Here is a 27,697-nt window from a genome sequence, read left to right on the forward strand (position 1 = left end):
GTGAATTCAAGCATATTTTTTTAACATTAAATGATTGCACACAATTTAAAATTTATAACATTGAACCTTGGGTTTCGCTAGCAGCAACAGATCAAAATTTAAAACTCTACATCATTAATAAACTACACAAACATTTTAGTGATTCCTAAGACACACACCTTATGCTTTGTATCAGTCCAATAAAGACGGTTTTCTTCAATATCAGAATCAAGAGCATATATTTCTTCAGCACTTGACACAGGAACAATTTCCACATTATAGGTGTCTAATGATATGCGTCGAATACCAACCTGACTGGAGTATAACAGAAATGCCTCGGGAACTTTACATGTTTTATTGTCAGATTTCAATTCCCAGCCCATTGGACAGGCACACACATAGCTTTTCCCTGGTCGGTTCAAGCACAAGTGACTACAATTACCCATGTTGATAGCACATGCATTGGTTCCTAGAAAGAAAATATCTTTACAGATTAAAAATACCTTACCTGAAACATAAAATTTAAAAGGTGAGTGGCACTCAAAACTAATCTCATTCTATGTCATTATGCTTCCTAATGCTTAAGGCCCATTTATTTTATCTTTCAACTTTTCCATATTTAAACTGCTTTTTTTATTACATAAAGAACTTACTAAAGTTTTATATCGTAATGTATACTTATATAATTTGTATATATATCTGCACCCAAAAAATCATATTAAATACTCAATTTGAATATCTTTTGAAATTGGATTTTGGTAATTTGTTTAAATGGACATGGCTACCAGTATTTTAAGAATGTTAGAGTCATGATGATTATTTGAAAATTCATAATTACAAGTGAAATGACACAACAATTATTAACACAGTAAGTTTGTAATGAAACCTCTGATAAGAAATCACCCACCTTTTAAACGTGTTTGAATGTTTTTCTATACATATACATGCATCAGTTTATAAGAACACCCAATTTCTACTGTAGTTTTAATTTGTTGTGTTTAGGAAATAAGTTACTGATGTTTAAAATGTTGGTAAAATCACCAGAACAGACAAATCATTAATAGTTTCATCTATCCTTAACTGTCATATGTTATACATAACCACAAATGATAAAAGTGTAGTAGAATTTTCAAAACTTGTTCAAGAAGTCAGTGCAGTATAGTATTGTCACACACAATTATTTTTAATTTTTGTATCACTTATCACTGACATATGTTTCCACATTCTGAGTTTTTCATGCACAAACATGGATGAAAAGAAAGGTTAATACTGGTTTTATATATACAGTGTACAGTGGAAAAATAAGAAATATCAGAGAGATAAAAAAGGGAGAGGGGAGGTTCTCTGATAGTTTTGACAGTTACTGATACTTCAGCAAATGAAAGTACATAGATGCAAACAGCTTTAATGTAGCAGGAATGTAACAATAAGAAGTGGGATAAAGAATAATTAATACTTGCATTGCTATCTACAAGAATACTAAGTTGTTTTTTTGTACACTTGTCTTTGATGAAAACTTGTTGAATCAGTAAAATTTTGATTCACTCCACAAACACGATATATAGTGATTCAGGCAACTTTGTAAGTACAATAAGCTTTAGTTTTGCTCAATTAATACTGTGAAGTAGTTATTGTTGATATTCAAACATTTTAAAGGTAGCTTTAAATGGGTGATTTTTTATGGCTGCCATTTTTTTATCATTATTTCTACTATTAACATTACTGTACCTAATGACATGCACAAAAAATTACATCTGTAGTGAGAGGGTCAATAGAAAACAGAAGTGAAAAGCTTAACAGTTGAAATTATGAAATAATTAAATTGAAGAACAAGCAATAAATTAGGGATTCAGAGAAGAAAAATGGTATTACTGATATTATATTTTTAAATGCAATGTGCACTGATGAATTTGAAACAGTTGATGTTAGAGTAGAGAAAACGCTTCTGATAACAATTTACGCCACACAACATAGAGACACATCTCCCAGATCAGTGCTGATGTTGCAGGCAAAATGATTTAAAGATTTCCCTTGCATTCAGCTTAGCCCTTGACGAATCTACAGACGTACAAGACACCCCAAAACTGATGGTATTTGTTCATTATGTTTCCTCTGATGTTCTGCGAAAGAAGAGATGTTGGATGAAGTGGCACTAAAAGAAACAACTCGTGGTGTTGACATTAAAAATGCACTTGACAGAGCCTTAACAAATACTGATATTCCACTGGATAAACTCATCAATGTTGAAACAGATGGAGACCTGTAACGGTGGGGAAAAATGCAGGATTAATTGCACTTATGAAGTGATCCCAGCTTTCCAGTTTCTCCCTGTTTGTTGCATTATTCATTGTGAACACCTGGCAGTCAGATACTTCAAGTATGAAGATGTTATGAAACTTGTTCGTGAAATTGTCAATTTCACATGCTTAAATGGGAAGATCCACTGACAGTTCAAAAATTTTACTGAAGAACTGGAGTTTGAAGATAAACCCAGTAATGTCTTTCTGTTGCACTGTGAAGTGGCTGTCAACCAGCAACGTCTTAAATAGGTTTGTGGATCTGTTGGAGACTATCATTACTTTTCTTGAAGAAAGAAAATATTCTATCCTCAACTGGGAAATGATGAATAGATGCAAGATCTAATGTTCCTTACTGATATAATGAATCAGCTACAAACTCTCAACTTCACTCCAGGGGAAGGATAAGACTGTTTCTGATCTTACTCAGACAATTTTCAGCTTTCGGAATAAAATAATTTTTTTCAAAGAAACATATTATCAAGAATCTTCAGTTACTTTCCTAATCTCAAAAAAGAGACTAAATACATTCTCTGATATTGAAATAAAAGACCACAAACTGGAAGAATACAAAGATAAATTACAAGGGCTGCTTGACAATTTCCGAGACAGGATTGAGGACTTGCAGAAGCTGAAGTCCTACTTTGCCTTTCTTGTAAATTCATTCATTGTTGATGTGATCAATGATGGTTGTTCAATTCTCAAACCTCTGGTTACACAATCTGTGGAAATGGAACTAATAAAACTACAAGAGGACCTGAATCTAAAGATGATCCATAAATCCCATTCTACAATTCAGTTCTGCGAGCAAGTTCAGGAAATAAAATATTGTGAACTGAATAAAACCAGCAATTATCAGCACAACATACTACTGTGAATCACTGTATTCTGTAATGAAGTTTGTGAAATCAAAGCACCATGCAATCCTTACAAATCAACACCTGATGGAGCTAATTCAAACAGCCTTGACAACATATCAGCTGGAATTTCAACGACTAGCAAACAAGATGGGAACTCACAAGACCTCTACTAGCAGTGAACAGCCTGATAATTATATCAATACCTGTTTTTACCCCTTATATTTTTGGCAGTCTCATTTAATGTTAATGAAATGCAAATTTGTATATTTTTCTTAAATGTTTCCATAGTTCATTACTGTATTACATATGCTCAATATAGTTAAAACAATAATCAGCTAGGATTTTTATATATATATATATATATATACATGGGTGCTTTGTGATTATTGAAACTAATACAAATTAAAAGTTTAAAAACTACATACACAAGTAAATATTGTTGTGTACATTTATTTATTAATATTTATATATAATTTATGTAACACAATGTGCATGTAACAACATTGTGTGCATAATATTTGTTCATGTCTTGCTATAAAGGGATCATTACTTATTAAAGCACTTAGATTTACAAAGGTGGTTTGTAAATGTGATGTGAAAGGTGATTTGTTTTGTTACAAATAACCAATTAATTATATGTACGAGTTACAAGTTGTTTGACATCTTATTAAATATTCATGTGCAAAATTGTTGTAAAAATACTGCACTCATTAGAAGATTATAAACAGAATGAAAAAGACAGGACAAACAAAGAAGGATGTACACTAGGAGAAATCCTAGAAGTACAAAATTACAACAAAAGAAAACTAATGAGTTCTATAGCACGTCAAACCAGAAACTATATCATACACAGTAAGAGTCAAACTTACAATTTAAAAGTATTTTTATATGTGCTTAAATACCAATAAAGTTTCTTAAAAAAATTCAATTCCTAGAAGATTTAATTAATCTGCTATTTAAGCTAAATTTACATACAAAATAAAGTTGACTTACCTTTGTAACCTTTGGAGCTAACAGCTTTTAAGCCCATTAGGTCTGGAAGTTGATCAATTATGACTTCTCTGTTAGTACCTGTAACTTTGTGAACTCGTTCTATTGATCTTCTCTGCCAGTCAGTCCAATATATATAGTCTCCTAAAATGCAAAGCCAGAGCAGAATTTTTATCATACATATAATATTAATTTTATAGTAATCTGACTGTTTAATTAAATTTGCTCATACTTTAGAGCAGTGGTTCTTAACCTGGGGGGTCGTTTGGAGTTTCTTGGGGGGTCATGGAAGGTTTGGGAATTATTGGGGAAATCACGGAGCAGTTTGTAATTTTTGTGGCAAGTGCCTGTAACTGCCCACCAATGAAAAACATGCTGAAGTGCGGAAGTTAAACTGCATCAAGATGCTTGTTGCGCAACCACCTGTCTAATTTTGAGTAAATATTTTCATATATTACGTTTTGAATTGCCTAAATTTTTTAACTATGTAATATTAATACATCAAACTTAAAATTTAAATATCAAAGTTTCCATTGTATTTAGTATATTTTCTCATTATATATATATATATATAGATATCAACCCTCACACTGAGTGAACAGGTAGGTTTTGTATGATGTTCAGCAATTCCATGGATTTTGCATTTGTTTAGCACTTGTAGCATTTTTCAAGGTCATTTATTTGTAACATTTTCAATAAATTAGTATCTTTATATACTTTTGTTTTATTCTACCTTTATGCAAAGTTCACCATTACAAAAATTATTATAGGGGTCACTGTAATACCCTGGAGAGTCTCAGGGGGTAAGACAATGAAAAAGGTTAGTAACCACTGCTTTAGAGTATCAAAAAATATTTTAAGTTTTAACAGTTACAAATTCCACGGAAGCAAAAATTACTGTTTTATGAATGTATGGGTATTGTCTCTCCACTGGATATGGAGAACCAAACAAAAGAACAAACGTCTTTGCAACAATTTTTTTTTTCAAGTATTTCAATAAATCTTATTTTCAATCACCTACACTGTAACAGTGAGTGTTTGGTATCAGTTTATTGTGCACACTTAATGAAATGGAAGTCACATTAAACACAAGTGAAGAATGCTTTATTAAAGTTAATGTTATTATCAAAACACAGGAAGTTTTAAAATGAAGCAAAAGTAAGTGATCACATTATTAAACATGGGTCATTACAAATCAACATTCATACAAATTTTATTTTGATATTAGTTTATAACACAAAAATGCATGTAAACAAACCATTCTTTTATATATAAAAGCCCACAAGACTTAGCATTTGTCGACTGAGGGAACTGTATACGAGTAATATACGCCGGCAACTGATAGCGGTGTTAGAAACAAAATAAGAAGGATCCAAGCCTGTATTGATGCCAATGCGGGTCACTTTCAACATTGTTTATAATTGTCATTCATATTTACCTCCTGTATTCTATATTGAAACATGTCTGTTAATAAATATGTAAGTGCACAGTGACTTTCTGAACACCCTGTATAATGCATAATATTGAATCAAGGTAGACATTTTGAAAAGGCTCTGTCCTCTCTCAAGCCTGGAATAAAGTCCTCTGTCCAACTTGATATAGCTGTGGCTTTTGTTGTATGTCAGTGAAAAATGTAGTTTGGCATTTTTCATACTAAGTTCATATGTAATCTAATTAATACAAATAAGAGTAGCTGATTTTCAAGGCACAAATACAGAAACAGTAAGGGACTATAGTTTTATGCCAGCAATTTCATATCATTATGCATACTTTCTGAAGACACTACTTAGTGATATTCTATTCATCTCTTTCTCTCTCTATGCCTATATATTGTACTGTATTACACACACAGATATATATTAATTATAAGTTTCTCATCAGCAATGATGAATAACTTGGTGGTAATCCAAAACATTAACTCAGTTGTGATCACAGTCTAAAACAGTACCCATATAAAGTAATCTACCTCACCTTCATCTAAGTGTTTTTAAGTAAAAATATGTTATTTGTCTATTGTAGTTACTTACACTCAAACTAGTAACAAACTGAGAACAGAGTGATTATTATTTTAGGTATAAAAATATTTTTCTTCACCTTATAATTTTCATATTTCATTTGCATCATCTCTAAAAATCTCCAAAAAAAATGTCAAATGTTTTTAAGGTAAACTTTAATATTTTATTTTTAATTTTCTTTACCATTTTACTAATTCTAAAGATTACACTACGTAACAAAATTTTTACTTTTTCTTGTTCCTGGGCAGAAAGTGTGATTTCCCAACTGCTTATGCCTAAAGTAAATGGAAAAAAAAAACCTATTTTTTTTCTTCAAACCTTGCTTTTGTGACTTGGGAGCATATAACAAAAACATGATGGGAGATTATATTTGAGAGCTGACATGTGAAAGTGATTTACATTACAGTCGCAAATCTCGAAAAACTACTCACTTCTAAACATTTTTGTTCACTGTTATACAACTTTAGTATAAATACATGTAAATCTTTATTCATATTTGTTTTATTCAGACCCCAAGTAAATTAAAATGTGCAAATCTGCCCATTTTTACATAGAAAATAGGTTAATTTCTAAATTTCATTATCCAGGTCATAAAAGCAAAGTTTGAAGGGAATTATGGCTGTTTTCTGTACTTTTACAACATAGGCAATTAAGAAATAACACATACTATCCAGGAACAAAACTTGCATTACATTGTGTTATCAAGGTAAAATGTAATGAAATAAGTACAACTGGGAAATAAGAAAAAAACTAGATACCTTTTTAGTTTTTGTAACATATCTTTGAAGATCTTTTGCTTATATACATAATTTCAGGTCTTTTCTTTTACACATGCAGTTAATTTTTAAAGTATTATTTTCCTTTCTTGTCCTTTACTATTTATCATTCATCTCACACTTCAATGGTGCTCTCCTTGAGGCACATAACAGTTTCTTTGGAAAACATGGGCAACCCTTCAGCAAACTTTTTGTGCATAGAATAATACTAAGAGTTGAGAACCGACACAAAGTACACTGTACTTATTTCAACTGTATTCATTTGGAGAACTTTGAAATGTATGCGTTAGTAGGTAAGTAAATGTCTTATTGTCTAGATATACATCTATACAACTGGCATTATAAAATTGAAAATGAAGAGTGCCAAAGTAGAGAATTTTATTGGTCATAGGTCATATGAAAATACATTTAAAGTTCTGAAGTAGTTTTTAAAGGTTGCTTTTAAAATAAATGACTTAAAATTTATATAATCTAAAACACTGAACCATAATATACATTATGTTAATTTCATTCCCACATGTTGACAGTAAAGGTGTTTAATTACATTTGGAATGTAGCACAGTGACTTACACAGAAAAAGTTTAAGGAGTTACTGAATATAAAAGGGTTAATTGCCTTAATTTCTAACTAAGTAACTATAAATTTGCACAAGCAAATTGTAACAAGAGAAAACATCTGAACTTCCTGCTTCAAGGCCCATAGTGCAATATCATTTGCCAGCATGATGATGGTTTCTTACAGCACTAATATTGCCTGTCAAACAATTAGATTATAATTATAGTTTCCCTGAAAAACAGACAGTACATATTTTTGAATAAGTGAGTAAAAATATTATGTAGAAAGGCAACTTTTATATAGGCTTGTTTTAACTCTAATCTATTTTTATTTTATTTTAACTCCATTCTGAAATAAGATTGGCTATAATTCCAAATTTGCTATGTTTATGTACACTACATGGCCAAATGTATGTGGACACCCATTCTAATTAATGGATTCAGCTATTTCAGCCACACCCATTGCTAACAGGTGCATAAAATCAAGCATACAGCCATGCAATCTCCATAGACAAACATTGGCAGTAGAATAGGTCGTACTGAAGAGCTCAGTGACTTTCAACGTGGCACTGTCAAAGGATGCCACCTTTCCAACAAGTCAGTTCATCAAGTTTCTGCCCTGCTAGAGCTGCCCCCGGTCAACTGGAAGTGCTGTTACTGTAAAGTGGAAATGTCTAGGAGCAGCAACAGTTCAGTCACGAAGCAGTAGGCTACATGAGCTCACAGAATGGGACTGCTGAGTGCTGAAGTGCGTAAAAATCGTTTATCCGCAGTTGCAACACTCACTACTGAATTTTAAACTGTCTCTGAAAGCAACGTCAGCACAAAAGCTGTTCACTGAGAGCTTCATGAAATCAGTTTCCATGGATGAACAGCTGCACATAAGCCTAAGATCACCATGCACAATGCTAAGTGTCATCTGGAGTAATGAATCATGTTTCACTATCTGACAGTCTGATGGATGAATTCCGGGTTTGGCAGATGGCAGGAGAACACTACCTGCCTGAATGCATAGTACCAACTGTAAAGTTTTGTGGAGGAGGAATAATGGTCTGAGGCTGGTTTTCATGGTTTGGGCTAGGCTTTTTAGTTTCAATGAAGGGAAATCTTAATGCTACAGCATACAATGACATTCTATGGAGCTGTGTGCTTCCAGCTTTGTGGCAACAGTTTAGGGAAGGCCCTTTTTGTTTCAGCATGACAAACCCCCATGCACAAAGCGAGGTCCATAAAGACATGGTATGCTGAGGTTGGTGCGAAAGAACTTGATTGGCCTGCACAGACCCCTGACCTCAACACCATCAAACACCTTTGGGATGAACTGGAACACTGACTCTGAGTCAGGCCTTCTCGCTTGATCTCACTGATGCTGTTATGGCTGAATAGGAGCGAATCCTTGCAGCCATGTTACAAAATCTACTGAGAAACCTTCCCAGAAGAGTGGAGGCTTTTATAGCAGCAAAGGAGGGACCACCTCAATATTCCATGGTTTTGGAATGAGATGTTCAACAAGCACATATGGGTGTGATGGTCAGGTGTCCACATACTGTTGGCCATGTGATGTACATGACATATGACAAGTTTTTAGTAAACAATGCAAGTTTGGTGAACAAAGTATTTGGATGTGTTTATAAAGGATTTGTACTAAAGACATCTAACAACTGCCAGTTAATCTGACTCAAACTCTGAAAAGTCAAAGTGCAAGGTGATGTGCATCTGAAGAGTAAATGCACTTTTGTACAATGTAAGGTATGTATATTACATTTACATAACCTCTAGACACTCCATAATGTATCTATAAAGTTTTTTCAGTATTCCTGTATATTGTATCTGGTATTTTCTACACTCCACTAAGTGTCATGAAATTAAAAACATAGGGTAAAATAAAAATGTATAATACCATGTTGAGTGACACTGTACAGTGTCAAGAAGTATGCATTTTGACCTTATTGATGTTCACAGGATAATTTTTTAATCAAAAAGAAATTCTATCAAAGCTTTATTTAAGCCAAATTCTATCCTAAACTTATTTTCTCACTTGTATTTAACCATGTCAAAAGATTATCTCATAGCTGTCAAACTTTTCTCAAGAAGCACTGGCCTAAATACAATATGACACAAACTTTTCCCTAACCAAATGCTATCCAACATGACTATCACATCACCATCAGTTGACGATGTGATGAACTTCCAAAGATGTTACCTTAAACACTGGTAACTTTCAAAGTTGGTTAAGTTCTATCTATTGTTAACGGCAAAGATGCTCAATGGAATATCTGGGCTTTGCTCACTACAGGGACTAAACTCAAAATTTTATCATTTTAAGCTCTCTAACTCACTGCTTTGTTACCACAAAATAAAACTAACAGACCTTAAACAAGGCTGGTTTCTGCTTTAACTTCAATCATAGATACAAGTAGAATCATAAAGCATTAGCCAAGAGTAAATCTTAATTACAAAATGTTCAAACAAAAGTGTTTCATGTGCATATACTCATAAAACACAATCATATATATTTTCTTAATTCTATTTCAACAGAATCATACAAAATAAATCATTTTAATTTACCCATTTCATCAAACTTTATGAAATGCACTGGAATATCTGTTACAACTAAGATAATCCATTTCCTTCTTACATCAATATAGTTTACAGTAGAAAACAAGATTTGACAGAAAAAAAAGACATTAAACAATATATTAATCTAGCAAAATTTTTCAGAGTAAAACCCATGCTCTATTGACACCAAAAAACATATGTACTTGGTACTGTTTCCTTGAAAAATCATTTGCACTTTGGGAGACAAATCTGCCTTTTATTACAAGTTTGCTAAATAGTAAAAAAAGAATTTAAACTGTTATTATTTTCATTACTCACCTAACAGAGTAAATCCAAAAATGTGTGGCAGCTGATCCGACACTAGTTCTCGGCGATCTGTTCCATCTAAGTTTGACACTTCGATTTTGTCTGTTCTAGCATCACCCCAATACAGTTTTCTCTCTTCATAATCAATAGCTAGTCCATTTGGCCAAGACAGACCTGTGATGACTAGAATTTCTCTTAATGTTCCATCTAGAGCTGCTCTTTCAATCTTTGATTTATTACCCCAATCTGTCCAGTACATATATCTATAAAAAAAAATTACAACCACCAATACTTGAAATAACGAAATTAAGACCTATATATCATAAATAACAGCTAACCTAAATGAGCTTAGTTTTTAAAGTTCTATAAACAAAAGATACAAGCACAAATCTGAAAAATTAAAACAATGTCATATCAATAAAATGGATAGGTCACAATGCACATATTAAAACCTTTTTACAGAATTACATTCAAAATTTAATTTAACTATTTTATCATCAATGAATGTTAACAAACTTGCATCAAAATGTGGATTATAATACAAATTTTCATGTTGTATAAGTTGTCATTTCTTAATCTCAAAAGCCAATAATTAAGTACATTCTCAATCTACATTCTCCATATCATGAGACTTCTTTGCTGCAAATTGCCATTTTGAACATTTTTCCACCTCTAATTAAGGTTTATGAATTTTAACAGAAATTCTATACTTACAGTGAAAATACTGTTAAGATGATAAAAATTTAAAGCATCCAATTTTCTTGCTTTACTGAGGTATAATCCACATATCTTTTGAAAAATGTCTATAGTTCCCTCTGACATTTGCTATTGGATTACTTACAGCCAACATACACAGATGATTTTAATTTACGGAATTCCTCATAAGGCTACTTCATTCTAACAGGTTTTGAATTATTCTACTTTATTTTTTTTCTTCAATACCATTTAGTCAATTCAGTCAGCCAAAACAGCCACTTCAAGACACTTACAACTTTAATTATAATAAGTAACATTATGATACATTGTATAATACTTGTGTATTTTGTGTAATAAAATGAATATTTGAAATAAGAGTATGACTTCCTATAAAGCACTGAACAGTAACATTATGATACATTGTATAATTCTTGTGTATTTTGTGTAATAAAATGAATATTTGAAATAAGAGTATGACTTCCTATAAAGCACTGAACAGTAACATTATGATACAATGTATAATTCTTGTGTATTTTGTGTAATAAAATGAATATTTGAAATAAGAGTATGACTTTCTATAAAGCACTGTTCAGTGTAGATATTATTAAATAGTTTATTTTCTGAATAGATATTTTTATTGTTTAATTTTTATTATAATATAGTTAAAAGCAAATGATTATTGGAAGTTGTGCTTGTAATGCAATGATGTAGAGAATAAAGTAAACAGACAATAAGCACAAATAGTATGAGATGAGCAGGAAAAAAGAGGGCACATAAGAAGCAAAGTAATGTAAAAAAAATGTTTGAACAGAGAAGGAAGGTCTAATGGTTGATGTATATTAATGTAACTTAGTGTTAAAAGAGATAAGTAAAATAGTTTATTTCATCAATGACAGTTCTAAAGTAATTGAACCTGTTGCATGGATTCAGACAAAAGAATCAATTACTTTAGAAGAATTTGTTGTTCTGAATATATATATATTAATTTCAAAACAAACTGTTTGCTTATTTTTTTATTTTACCACCACCAAGTTGCAAACACCTACTGCAAAAAAAATCCTAAGCCCAACAACAACAATAGGTTAAGCCTTTAACTGACAATCGACAAACATAACACATCTTACAAAGTACAAGACCCATGCAAAGTACTATATATCTTGTTTTCTTGTGTATTTTTTACTTACTTTTGTTATTATAAAAGTAACAAAAATGAAAAATTAGACACATTTTAGGTTCAACCAAAAAAACATTAAATAAGAAACAATTCTCATTTTTCAGGTTATTTATTGCTTTTTTTATAGTACTTTAGTAGTTATAAATGGTTAAAGAGCAACAAAACAATAAGGTTAAATAAAAGCAGTTGTGGAAAGGTTAGAGGAATGAGGATTTTGAGATACCTAATTGTTTTTACAATATGCAGTAACTCTACAAAGAGAAAAAAAAAGGTAAAGTAAATTTTGATATTCATTTAGGAGGCTTTAGATTTTATGCAAATAGTATATGAAACTCTGCAATGAAAAAAATATTTTTAATCTTAACATGAATGTCACCTTGTACTTGGATTAACTCAGTAACGACTTCATAAATTTATATGTAAGCCTTCAGCAATAATACTTAACTAAAAACAAAATCTGATTTTTTGTGTACAACAGAATTGTAATGTTTATTAAAACCTTGCCAAACTGCACGAAGAAATACTTAATAAATTCAGAGCTACAATATGCACAGTATCAGGGTTATATGATGGTTACAAGTTCAGTCAAAATGACCAAGCCTATATAGAGGTTATTTGCACTTCATGCATAATCCAAGATTATCTTATAAAGAAAGAAAAAAAGAAATACAATTATTAAAATTACATCCTGACAATATCAAGTTATTAAAACATCTATGATAATCGACTAATATGAAAAAAAAAATTGGTAAAATGTGCATCCATAAACAAAAAACATTATCATTATTTGGAATGTCTTTAAATTGGAATTCTTCATCAGGCAGTTCAAACAATGTTACATTGAAAAAAAGGCTAGAATGACTGCAGGGTTAAAATATAGAGATTTTAAATTATACATATACTGCATGAAGCACATTAACAAAAAATATTGTCTGAAAAAACATTGTTGAAATGGTTGTATCGACAATTTTAAAATGGAAAACAAGTATTAATTTGATAGATACAGGATTTTAAAAATTAAAATGAAACAGAAAAGTAACAAACATAATATTTGAAAAATGATAAATTGTAATTTAATAATAATGATGATGATGGTCAGGGAAATACGAGTAGACAGTGTCAGGTTAACATAGGTGGTAGAGAGATATTAACAGAATTTTCATTATTTTTCTGTTTTGCAGTCTTTTCTACTGTGTATGTTTTCAGTACAACAAAGACAAAATGCCATATGATAAACAATTCATTTGATCAACAAGTTTCTTAATGATTGCTTTTAAAAAGTGGCAGGATTTACTGCTTTATAAATATGTTCAGAATTTGTATGAAACAAGAGAAACATAAAACAATAATTAATTTATGATAATGTTAATTCAAGCAAAGTTTTGCACTTAGAACAAAAAATGTACTTACCCTCCAGGAGGATCAACTACTATAGCCCTGGGTTCATCCAAGTTTTCACTGATTAGAACTTTTCTTGATGATCCATTGAAGCGTGCTACTTCAATACGATCTGTTCCTGTATCAGTCCAATAGATGTTTTTTGCTATCCAATCAACAGCTATACCATCTGGATGCTGAATTTCAGTGTCAATCAAATTCTCTTGACCTTTGATAGAGAAAAATTAAACTTTTTCTTTGGAACATTGTGTGGATTACATAAAACATTCAAATACAAAAATCTACCTTTTAATAATTTCAAATTTTCATTTACATCTGAACCCTTTCTCTAAGTACAAAATGTCTGTAGAAAATCAATATGATCCACTACTTTATTTTCTTGGCATCCCAATACCACAGAAGTAAGATATACCACTGAATATCTGAAGTGTTAAAAGTACTTTTATATAATTTTCAAGTGTATAAATAAATAAAGAATAACAATGGAAAACTTAATCTAAATATCATGGCTGTAACTTAAGGTTTACCAAACTTTCTAGGCAAAATATTTGTCTTTTGTTTGTAAGTATGAACTTGCAGTTCTTTTTAGATCAGAGGGTCATCACTAATACCCCTCAATATTTTAACACTCCTACGAAAAGACGTTTCTAGTCCTGATTTCTCCAAGCCCGTTCCCCTGGCTGTGGTTTTGCTAGATAGTAGATAGGGACAGTGGGAATCTCGTTAATCCATTCATTAATGGATTTAAATGGCAATTTCATTTAAATACAAAATTATTAGCCTAATATTAATAACCTTTCAAGTTGCTCTGGGGCCTATTAGGCCCCACTTTTGTAGGAGTGTTAAAATTAATGTGTACAATATTCAACCTTTCATCAAATTAAGCATACCTAATATAGAATAAATAATTCTGAAGTTACTGACAAAATTATTTTAGCCAAATTTTCTATATATAAAATATGAATGCACAGAAATACCTAATACATGATTTTACAACTGATATGAACTATTACTAGCAATACCTGTGCCATTTAAAAATGCTCTTTTGATTGTCCTGGTTTCATCATCTGTCCAATACACATACTCCTCGACTGGATCATAATCAATAGCTATAGAGTGTTTAATGTCTTTCAGCTGTAGCACAACATCTGTGTAATCTGGAGTGTCTAGTGAAATCCTTCGTAGATCAGTCCGTCTTGCTAACAATAGTTGTTCTTGGACTCCTTGTATCATTCATGAAATAATATCAAGTTGATGTAAATAAAAGTGTTAAAAACATCTCAATTTTCCTGTGTTCTTTTATATTATTCACAGCATAACTCTTTTCGAATATTTCATCATTAATTATGTGAATTCTGAACTATCATAAGCATGTGATACCTTGAGTTATGTTCAAAATTAAAATTAGTTTATTATCAATACGTTAACAAATATGGCACAAAACTGTTTTACTACACCAAATATTAATAAATTCTAACTTTCCACTTCTCTGTATCATATAACTGTTTTTGATCTGAGCTACTCCTATACTATTACCCAAGTTAAATATAACTCACTTGTTTATAGTATACATACTGCTGAGATATAATCTAACATTACAGCCTCTAATCTTATCAGTTTATAAAGATAAAAACCTATAACACATGCTACAGCTTCCTATCAAATATTTCTTCTCTATCACATTTGCTACTGGATCATTTATAGCCAAATGAAAGAGATGATTTCAGTTTACTGATTTCCATACAAATTTAGCTTATTTTAATAATAAGTTTCCAGTCATTCTGCACCTAGCTCATAACCTGCTATTGCTGAGATCACCTCGGCTACATACGGAAATAATTTTAATCTACTTATAACTGTCTGAAAGCCAGTTAAATCATAATAGTTTTAGGTCATTGTACGTTTCTTTATAACTAATATCTGGTTATTAATTATTTATTTTAAATAAAGAAAAATTATTTTATGTACCTCTACCATCATTACAGCAGTAGGGCTAACTTTCTCTACCATAACTTGCACTATGCACTTGCTGGTTGATTAAAAGTTCTTTTATATAGATTTAGTAGTTGGAAACATTTCAAAGAAAAATAAAACAAAAACAGGTGTAAACTCTTGTGGGCCTTAGGACGTTTAGGATAATTACTTGTAATTTTCTATTACAATCTGCAATCATTATAGAAAGAATAAAGGGTAATTTAGATTTATTTTGTACTTTGTAATGAATATTAGAAGGGTAATCAATGGACCAAACCCATCCAGAGTTAGAGTAGAGAAAATCAACAGATAAAATATGAAATTTTAATGACAAACAATTTTTGATGCTCATTTAGGAGCTTATAGAAATCACACAAACAAAAACTGTAACATGAAAAAGGTGTTTTTATTAAAAACATGAAAATCAACTTGCATTCATACTAGTCAGCCTGAATCAAACTGACTGAAGAACATTCAGAGAAATCCTTAAAAGGAATATCTTATTAAAAATTCAGATTTTTCTGTGAACAACATACTCATTGTTTATTAAAATTTTACCACATTTCATGAAGATGCACTACATAAAATTAGAATTATAGTAAACACTAATTCTCTAATTCACACAGGGATAAACTTCTAAAACTTATTTTTAAATCTTTTGCAGCACTAACCATGAGCACAAGTTTTGTTACCCTCCAGTAGCCTAATTCCAGTTGGGCAAGCACAGGCATAAAATGGATGAACTGGTGACATCAGACACAGGTGGGAGCAACCTCCATTGTCTTTATCACACCTAGTTTCAACTGAGCAAAATCACAAAATCTCATTTAGTGACTACAAAATTTGGATACTGCAGTGAAACTAAACAGAAGTTAAAATTCAAACAAAATATTTAAGGTAAAAAACATCATTAGTATAAAAGGAAAAATTAAAACTACAGCCTTGGTCATTCCCATCACTAACAACTATCCTTAGCCCTCAAAATAAAACCATAGATAGAGGATTCATTTATTATACTGTTCCTCATCAGATAAAAAAAACAACTATTTTTTATCTCTGTTTTCATCTCACTTGTCAGAAAGATTTCTTGAAAACAGCTGACTAAAATTTGACAAAAATTAGTACTATGACCCAATTTCGAACAGATTAATTTTTGGAAGGCCAATGCCAAAGGTCATGAAAAATTAAAAGGTCCTTATCAATTAACAGGAGGACTCATTTTTTACACTATCTTTGCTCCATAGCTCAGTCAAAAATGATTAGATTTCGACAAAACTTGATAGACATGTGCAAAATATTCTTCTTTGTCATTTTAATCATGTCTCATGTTTATTGATAACACTGGACGTACACATTTTTTTGTAATTTTTGAAAGCTGAATATGATCAAACATCATGGTAGAGATAAGCACTCTAACAAGTGCTCCTCAAGTTATGTAAATTTGCTCATATTTCAAAGGAAAAAAAAATTCAATTATTATTTTATGCATGATTTCATATTAAAATACCTTTAAATTTATTGATTAAAAATAATAAAAACAGTAGTTAATTTTTGCAACTGATGTCACCTTGTTACATTTCAAGTTTCAACATATATTCTATACTGTTATTTTTATCTTAGGGAAATATGAGCAAAGATAACCATGCTTATATAAGTAAACTCTAATTAAATATTTTCCTTGCAAACTCAAAAATTAATTCAACAAACTACAACTGCTACCATTTCTTCCAGTAGATGTTGTCATACATAAATTATGAATGCTATTAAATATAATTTTTCATTATTAGAAAAGTGTATGTGACACTATTACTATGGATGATATTGTTATTTATTTACAACACTATTCTCTTCTAATTTTTTCCAATTAAAATACTTTGGTGGCTGTATAGCAAGTCAACATTTTCCAGGCCATAGTACCAGCATTAAACAGATAAGACTATAGATATTGCCAATTTATTCACCCTTTTCCAAACTGAAAAGGTACAATTGTTATTCCCTGAATTTTTAACTTACTCACAATGGAAATACTTGACTAAACTGGATGCAAATTATCATTAATTTTAACTAAATAGTAACTAGTTTCAGGCATGAATGTCTTTTACAAGCTGGCAAAGCATGAGTAACTACACTTGTTACAAGACTTCACTATGGGACTAGATAAAGAAATTAGTTAATATTTGGTTTCACTTTAAAACATTTACTTCGAAGGAAATCCTAAGAAATGCATAACTTTAGAGATTTGCACACAAAAGCAAACACATATTCACACTTCTACAAAGTAATAATTAATACAAGAAAATAAAGTCAAGGACTTTTCAAAAATTCTTATAAAGACCAACATATAGATTTAAAGAACCTAAGAACTATCAGCATACCAATAAAAATTTCAACAGTAACTTCAAATGCAATGACATCATGAATAACACCAATTCTGTATCAGTTAATAATCGAGTCCTAAGTCCATAATTCTTTGGTTTGGTAATATCTTATTTTGAACACCCCAATATCAAAGTGAACTGATGCCAGTTTGTTATGTTCATTTCTGAATTCTATATAAAACTCCACTTTTCAGCAGTTAAAGAATAACAAATGAACTTGTAAGATTGGCCAAACAATAAATAAAACTCTGGTTTCCCTTGAAAATGCCTCATCCACCATTAAGGAGTTGGACCTTGGATACATCACAAGAATCAACATCCATGCTACAGTCACATCACTGTCTAGCAGCTACTAGTTAAACTAGCTGGACACCACTGATAAGCATCCATAGAATGATACCAGATCAGTAATACCAGTGCTCCATTCAAAGATAGCACTACAAATAAACAAGTCACAATTGTATGGAAACCATGAGTTAAGCATATAAAGAACAAGTGCACACAACTGTTAAGCATTTGGTACACATGGAAGGTATTATGAGATGAAGGAATACTAAAAAAACAGATGCCACCATCTGTAATGGACAACATATAAACCTATCCAGTTCAGTCACAGAAGCACAGGTGATTATTTTTTTATTTGTTAAGTTTTACACCAATCTATTCAAAGTCTATCCACCACTAAATTCTTGAGTGATATAATACAGGAAAGGCAAACAATTAACACTACCTACAACAAAATCTTAACCAACAAAAGTGGCACTGACCATCCCATTACAATGCCTTCACATAGTTGAAAGGGCAAGCATGTTCAGGGATGGAGTTTAATTTTGTAAACTGTAAATTGCAAGTTCAGCATCCTAATCACCAGGCCATGAACATAAAGATCCCTACTAGATTCTTCTCAGTTTAAACTCTTACCAAAACCAGCCTTGTCACCATGCTAGAAAGTAACATCATCAATTTTCAGGTGACAGAGTAGTAGTTAAACTCATCCTTAACAATACTGAAAGATAGTGGACCACTGCCAGGCCTGGTAGAATAGAATATAGTCAGTTTCGCATTTACGAAAATATAGGTTAGAATTTCAGTGTTTATAGTTTATTCATCATTACACTTTAATACAGAACTGTAATTAGTTATTATCAAAAATAAATATCAAAGTTCAAATTCAATATGTGCAATACTGAGTTGTTATATGGAGATTCATTCTGTCTTCCATGGGACATTTCATAGAATAAAGGCCACAATATGCAACATATATATATATTGTTTTTCAAGTGATATGATACAGGATCAACTAGCATTTTTCAAACACAACTCTTCTTATTTTATAAGACATAAACTTACCGTAATGCTGTCTTTCTTCAACATAAACATGAATGTCCATAGGAGATTTGAGTTTACTGATCACTGTTTCAACACTTGAGCAACTTGTTTTACTACATGAATGAATGGATTTTGTTTGCCAGTCTGTCCAATATAATTTATCTCTAAAGAGGGTGAGAGCAAATGGATGAGAAAGCACTTCTCCATGAACCACCATTTGACGATTTTCGCCATTAAAATCCATACTTGATATGAATTTTAATTTTCCATCAGCCCAATATATCCTAGGAAAAAACAAATAAAATTCACATATTCTTTAATCTATATTTGCCACATTTCTGTAAATCTTCAAGTAAGACTATCACAATCTGTTCTGACATAAGATCAGAGGTAAGAATAATATTAAACAAATATCATTACACACTTGATACTGGAAAAAAGTAGTCAGTGGAGAAGAAAACACCACCGCAACTGTTCACGATATACGACATCAAATGGTATAAACCCAAATGAAATTTTTCTTACTTGATTTCCTCCTAGTTTATACATTTTTTAATGTATTTTGAGTCGAACCAAAATCAATAAGCAATGATTCCTTTGGAGGTAAATGCATCTAACTTTTTTTACAGAGCTGAAAATTCAGTAAGATATATCAGTTTGTTTTTTGAATATTCATGCAAGTTTACACGTGGGCTACCTCACTAGCTATCACTAATTTTGAGGGAAGACAATCAAAAGCATTCCCTGTTAATTTTTGAACTATCCTAGTAAAATAGTTAACCTTTACTCTTAAAATGCATCCACAGCACTAAAGTGCAAAACACAACTTTTGTTTTTCAGCTGGTGGCTGCAAACCATAGATCCTCAGATTCACAGTCCAGTATATTAATCAACATGCCATGCCCAGTCCATATGGGAAATTATTTAGCCATATATCTAAGACATTTAGAAAACCAACTGAAATTTCTTAATAATTGTAGATTAAATATGTGACAATATAAACTGTGGTAAAAGATAGTATTCATTTCTAAACAACTTACGGTTCATTAGTTCCTCACCTTCACTACCAAAATTATAAAACTTGTCAGAAAATCAACTTAAATAAAGGGGAGTAATCTTAATAACAAAATCTGTGAAGCTGTAAATGTTTTCACTTCTGCCCAAGTTATGTTTCTTTCATACCTTCCCATATATATTCCTTTTGCAAGTTTTTTTTTTCTGCAGCAAACACAGATATATAAAGATAATGTCAACTTTGTTATTTTTTACATGAAATTTTGTTCTGTTTAAAGTTGGAAAGAGTACTGAAACTATAAATAAAATAGGCTTAAATGTGCTGATTTATATACATGTCAAAAAATTCTGAAAACTGATTTCTGGGCAAGTAGCATGCATTTTAACATTTTACAATCACCACAATGCCAATTAAATGCACAACTCTGTTAGGAAGCCATATCAAAGTAATCAAGTATCTAAGCATCATGCCGCATCACGCTGTAAAGTAAAAAGAGCAGGTTGTTCAAAACTGATTGTACTATAAAAAATAAATTACATTTTAATCATAAGGATTTCAAATCATGTGTGTAATATCTGGACATGTCTCAGTTATTATATCATAGTTTTTCATGTAACAGTAAAATAAATACTTATTGGTTCAAGTTACTTTCAAACAATGCTAAGATATTTTGAAACTTCACTTTTTTACAATCTCAGTTTACAGTGATTGTTTCTAGCTGATCTTTAACAATTAAATTCCCCTTATCACAAATTATTAAAATTATATTATATTTGGGAAATAACTACTTTAATTATTTTAGTTTTGAATGTATATTGTAACAGGAGGATTATTGCTACCCAATAAAGGCTCCAGTCAGAAAGCCAAAAGCCTGCAAATAAAAGTATCTACATGTGGAGAAAAGTCCATATATAATTTTATAAGACAATCTTGAATATACAGCTTTCATATGTAAACACAATACACAGTACCATAACAAATGGCAACCAATGTTACACAAACATATTTAACTAGATTTACTATAATTCTTTACCTCTTTGTTTCATAATCAACTGTTAATCCATTGGGCCAAAATATATCCTTGGTTACTATGACTTTTCTTGTTGACTGTTCACCATGCATACCTGCTCGTTCAATTTTTGGAGTTTCTCCCCAATCAGTCCAAAACATTAACCTGTGAAGAAATTCCAGTTTTTAAAAAATGCCTTTCTGAGTAGGAAATCATTTTTTCAAAACAGAAAGTAACTGATTAAGCCTAAAATTCTGATAAACTAAAATGCTAACTTCTATTTACACAGTATAAATATACAAAATATTTTCTAAATTTTTTTCTTTTTAAAATAAAACTAAATCTATGAAGGTTTTTCAATGCAAGGTTATCTTCATTAATATCAAAGCTGCTTATTTTATCACAAGAATATCATCACTAACTTGTCTCATTACAGTAACACAACACAACAAACTACAAATTACAAAATTATTAACAAAACATCTATTAATCTAAAGTAACATGACAATGACATAATGGGTTGAATAACTATTTTGTGATCTTAGTATTATTCTGAAGAAATGAAAACTAAAAAAAGGATACAATTCACACCCATGACACTGCTTATAAGCCATGTTTTTTAACAACCAAGTTACTATGCTTTAAACACTCAATCACTGGCTTGTAAGGACAAACTTTGGTAAGACTCTTCACATACAATTCCCCAGTTATCCAGAAAACTTGGGAAATGCAGTATTGTAAATAATTATTATACAATGTTAACTGGAGTTACTTGTACCCCAAAAGTTTTTGACCAGCATAAACCTGATGCTGGACTAAAATTCTATTTTTATACCAATTCCATATTCCAACAACAGATGAAATTACAAGCAGATATTTTTGTCCAGACTGATGCATCATGCTATGAGAAAAATCTAGATGAATATATTACAGACTTTCTTATATATCTTTCTGACAGGTTGTTTTTTACTTACTCTTTATAATTCTGTATTTGTATGTACAAGGCACTTCATGAAAATACATTTACATATTATTTTCTTCACACTTTTCTTATATTTCATGATATATGTTGGGTTTATAAGCTTTGTTAACCCTTTTGCTAAGGGTCATGGGTCAAACACATCATCCTGCTTGTTCATTTGCATTCAAAATTTTATTGAACCACTATTTTATGAATTTATGTCAATAAATTTGGGATTAATTTGTAATTATAATTCAAACTTTAATATTATATACCAGTTTTATTTCTTAATTTAAAAGTAAATATTAAAAAAGAACAAAGATTTTAGTGAGTCACATGGTATGTTGAATGCAGCACTGTTTAAAATTAGATGTTTGTGACATCAAAATACTAAGTCTATAGTTTCACATACACTAGGAACTCAAATTACTAATATTATCAGGCTAGAATATAATATACAAACCTTATCTTTTTATTTTACTGAGACATGGTTTATGTACTCAATCAAACATGGTAGCCCTGTTTAACTTAGCATTTTTTGAAATGGTCCCTTATATATTATTACTACAGTATGTGACATGTGTGAATGTGCTATCAATAGCTTAGAATGTACCCAGAGTGGTTTTCTCAGCCATTTTAATCTGTGAAAAGGATACCACATTTTTCTGATTCAATTTTTCAAGGAGGTAGGTTGTGTCTTTAGTCTGCTCAAAGTTTCATATTCTTTAAAATCAAAACAAATTTCAGTAACTAAGCTTAATAAATTAAATAACATATTTATGTTTTTTGTTGGTTATTCAACTGTACATATAAGACAAAAAATTCTTTGATATTCTCCACATGCAAACTTTTCGTAGGAGTGAAGTCTTATCAATCTATGTCCAGCAGCAATTGCATACAGAGGATGTAGTGAGAAGATAATTGTTTAACATCTTGACTTATTGTTTTATATTTTCAGAAAAAGAAGTTTAATAATTTATATTTAAATAGTATACTAACTGAAACATGACTGTATGTTACAAAATACTAGTCCCTTAAGCCAAGACATGTAAAACTAAAGGTATACTTTATGCTACTGGATACGTAACAGGAGTGCATTACACTGTGTCAATCCAAGTCATGTAATGTTAGCTAAGCATGACTGGAAGGTCAATATAATAAAAAATATTTAAATATATAGCATCATGATCCTTAAAGCTACTTAGTCTAAATATTTGTATTTTCATGTTATAATATGTAGTCATTCTAGCATGAAATAATCATAGTTTATATTAATTTCCTTTTTTTTTATATGATGGTTGTGAAGTTGGTCAAGTGACACTGTATACAGTTAGGATACATAAAACAACAAAATATAAAGTCTTACTGAAAACAAACATCTGAAATGTATGTAGGAGGTTCTAAAGATTACGCAAATAAAATCAGAGATTTTTGAGATGAAGAATAGTTTTTTAATCACAACATGGAATCACTTTGCATTCAGACTAGTAACAAATCTCAATAAAAATTTCTTTAAAAAATCTGATTTTTTACATACAACATACTCGTAATCTTTACTTAGAGCCTACCAAACTTCGTGATGGAACACACGCTGTATCAAAAGTTACAGTGCAAATGTATAGACAAACTTATGCATATTACACTGAGCCTGCAGCAAAAGAAATAAAGGTTTGTTTTTTTTTCCCAGGCAATAAAACTGATAAACTATTACAAAAATATTTTGTGATTCACTTTGGCTATATGCATACTTTAAAAAGTTAAATGAAAATGCCATGTGTTTTAGAACATAAACAAGGGTTAATAATACACTCTGCAATAAAAAAGTAAAGACAATGTACTCATAATCAAAACAGATTTGAGTCTTCCAACTACTGTAAAATAAATAATAATAATTACTAACATACCTCATTTTTTGAATATTTTCTCTTATATAACTAGTATTTTTCCATTACTTAAAATCATACACTTTTTTAAAAATTGTATTGTTTCTTGCATATTTCTACACATTAAATTCAAGTTTTACAGGCCAATTTTGTGAAAGCTTAACCTGTGCACTACTTGTGCCACTGTTCAGGACCTTCACCAAATCAGATTAAACAAAGAAAAAGACACTTATGTGACTTAAGATCAGTAGATTTTGTATGTTCTGTTGATGTTAAAATTTGCAATATTTTGAAGATATATTCTATAAAATTTTAATAGTTTTTAATGCTGAAAAAAACAACGTTACTAGGATTAGTGGCTAGAGGTCTTTAATGACATAATATATGGGATGTGTAATATATATGATGTATATATTGGACTCGCTCCTATCAGCTTACAAACAATTATCTTTAAGTATTAATTAAAACTAATTTTAAGTTGTATCAAATATTTAACTACTTGAATTATTTTATTAAGGATTGTGAAATTGTTCCCATTCCTCTGTTTAAAATAAGCAGTGATACTGCAGTTCTACATACCAAAACAAACACTTTTTGTTTCTGCTGGCTTAATCCAGTAGTTAGTTAATCAGTAATTTATAAATCTTTCTGGCCAATGAAACAGAACTGCTCTTTCTAACTTCAGGTTCAAACAATGCAACAATTCTGTAAGAAATGTTGCTTTATGATGTGTTCATACAGCAGTCTTTGTAGAGACTTTAAATTATTTCTTGTAGCATGGATACCACCCTATTCTCAAGGACTTTTAAAAATAACTTGAAAACTTGAATACTGACAAATGTGCTAATTAATCATCTCATTACCCTTTAAACAAAATTATGGATTTTTAATAAACCAAATTAATAATACATTTAAGTGTTCAAAATAGTGTAAAATTCACAAACTTTATGATAACTAAAAAATATCTGGCATTTTTGTGGTTAGATGCATTTAAAAATTTCAAAACTAATTTGATGCTTCAGTCAGAGGTGGCAAACAACAAATTTTCAGTAGTTAGAGTGAGTAAAGTACATGTAATTAATTTAAACAGAAAACTGCTTAGTAGAGGACATATTTGCTCCTGTCAATAGTGACAACAAAAGTATATGATTGTGAAACATATTCTGCATGACCTTAACATTTTTATCTAAGATCTGCTTATCACTGACATGTTTATGATAACTATATCATTTACAACCTTGCTAAAGCAAACCAATAATGTTTGGGAATCACTTCTGGAAACATCTAGCAATTTAAATAATCACTCTTCTAAGGAAATTACTAGTCTTTTTAAGCAAGACTAATGACCAAAAAAAACTTACCTAATAAATACATGACAAAACAGAACAGACTACACTAACAGTGACTAGAAAGTAAATACAAATTAATGTACAACAAAGTGTTACATATAAATAAATTGTTTGGAGTGCAATTACATTGGTGCTCCTTATTCAAAGTTACATTATTAGCATATATTTTGTTTGATACTTATTGTGCCATAACATTTCTCTAATGTCTCCTACACTAGGATTCAAGTATACTTTACTGAAACAATGCAGGCACTATAATATACCTTTCATGTGCTAACAAAAATGACCTGTTCCAACTAAGTAATTTTTGTTTATGTTTTTTTTCAATAACTTTTAAGTATTTTGTATTGTACAAATCAAACACCATCAAAAGGCTTTTGCTAACACGAGAGAGAGAGAGAGAGAACCAAATTCACACTACTTGTATGCTGTCTGATGAACCAGAGAAAGTGGAAAAAAATAACATGACACTAGTTAAGCATCACCTTACAAATCTTCAAACATAGCCCTATTGTATTCTTTTAACAAAGTGATTAATATTTACAACTGTCACTTTTACACACTGAATGGCTGACAACAGAGCTTTTGTTGTATTTTACATAAAAATAATGCAGTTTGAATATGGCAATCAAAGTATTTTTATAAAATTTATTCCAAAGTGTGCATATTGTCACCTTTTAGAACTACATTAAAAACTTAAACTATTTTATTATCAATGTATACAAATATACTAGCCATCAAAATGTATTTGATAAATAAAAATTTAAAACTACACAAGTTATAAATCCTTAACTTCATAATGAAATATTTTTAAACATCTCCAATTTCCTTTTGTACCAAATTGTAACATTTGTTCTTTACATCTCCTCCTTTCTCTAATATATTTACAACCTACCTCTAAAATATGGAATTTTATAAAGGTTAGTGTAATATACTAAGGCCAAGTTTAGTTTTCAAGTTTATTTGTTTATGAAGTCACACACTTGAAATCAGACCCACTTGTCACAGGTTGTCACTGACATTGTATACTATATTATTTATATCCAATAGAAAAAAACCAAAGTTGTAATTGTGAAATGGTGTATTATATTGCATTGTTTTAAATTCAGAGTATTGTATTAACTTCAGATGGAAAGTATTTAGACTGACAAAATTTGGGAATTTTTTAAGGCTCTTATGCCATTGTTAGAAAGCCAGTTAACCATTCTGCGATGGGTTGGGATTCAAAGGCCGTGTCATTAAGTCTGCTGACTTGTATTCAAAATTTCATTGAACTACTATTTTATAAATTTTTGTCAATAAGACAGAAATTGTAGATCACAATTCGAACTTTAATATTATATGTGAAGTAATTTATTAATTTAAAAGTATATATTAAAAGAACACATTTATTTATAGATTTTAGTGAGTTGCATGGTATGCTGAATGCAACACTGTTTAAAATATTTTAGCGATGTCAAAATACTAAATCTATAGTTTCACATAAATTAGGAACTCAAACTATTAATTATATCCAGCTAGAATATAAAATAAGAACCACATATTTTTTATTTTGCTGAGATAAGTACTGAAACAAACATGGTGACACCCTTCAACTCTTTCCATTTTTTGAAATGGTATCTTTTATACTCTTACTTCAGTAACCGACATGTGAATAACAAATCAAAAGTTTAGAGTGGTTCTCCAGAGTGGTTTTCCCCATGATTTTAATCTTTGAAAAGTCATCCATATTTTTATAATCCAAGTTTTCAAGGAAGTAATTTGTGTCTTTAGTCTGCTCGAAGTTTCATATTTTATATAATTTAAAAAACCTTAGTTACTAAGGTTAAATTATAGTGGAATTCTATGGTATCAGTGTAGTTATTTACAATTTTTTGGTTATTCAACTGTATATATAAAACCTAAAAAAAGTTTGTTTGATGTCTTCCACATGCAAAATTTAAAAAAGCTTGGCAACCTATGTCCAGCAACAATCAAGTGTAACAGTCATAGCAAGAGATAGTTTGTTTTACTTCTTGATTTATTGTTCTATAATTTAAGAAAAAGAAGTTTAATAATATGTATCTAAATATCAATGACCTATATACATATATATAATGTATAATATTACCTGAGAGCAGATGCACTACGTCAATGCAAGTTATGTAATGTTAGGTAGTCCTGACTACGTCAATATAATAAAAAATGTAAATATA

General features: G+C 30.4%; 1 protein-coding gene across 1 annotated transcript in view; it reads right to left on the reverse strand.

The window, feature by feature from the left end:
* The window catches only part of arr (low-density lipoprotein receptor-related protein 6), a 54,283-nt gene that overhangs the window by 11,044 nt on the left and 15,542 nt on the right, over positions 1 to 27,697 (reverse strand). Inside the window, exons 3-10 of the mRNA XM_076495467.1 lie at positions 21,334 to 21,474; positions 19,307 to 19,569; positions 16,250 to 16,381; positions 14,627 to 14,827; positions 13,617 to 13,812; positions 10,349 to 10,599; positions 4,130 to 4,270; positions 159 to 448 (exon numbers count right to left, since the gene is read on the reverse strand). Of these exons, the coding sequence (XP_076351582.1) occupies positions 159 to 448; positions 4,130 to 4,270; positions 10,349 to 10,599; positions 13,617 to 13,812; positions 14,627 to 14,827; positions 16,250 to 16,381; positions 19,307 to 19,569; positions 21,334 to 21,474 (1,615 nt within the window). The remainder of the gene's footprint in view (positions 1 to 158; positions 449 to 4,129; positions 4,271 to 10,348; positions 10,600 to 13,616; positions 13,813 to 14,626; positions 14,828 to 16,249; positions 16,382 to 19,306; positions 19,570 to 21,333; positions 21,475 to 27,697) is intronic.

This window comes from Tachypleus tridentatus, chromosome 3, assembly GCF_004210375.1.
Source record: "Tachypleus tridentatus isolate NWPU-2018 chromosome 3, ASM421037v1, whole genome shotgun sequence".
Lineage (NCBI taxonomy): Eukaryota > Metazoa > Arthropoda > Merostomata > Xiphosura > Limulidae > Tachypleus > Tachypleus tridentatus.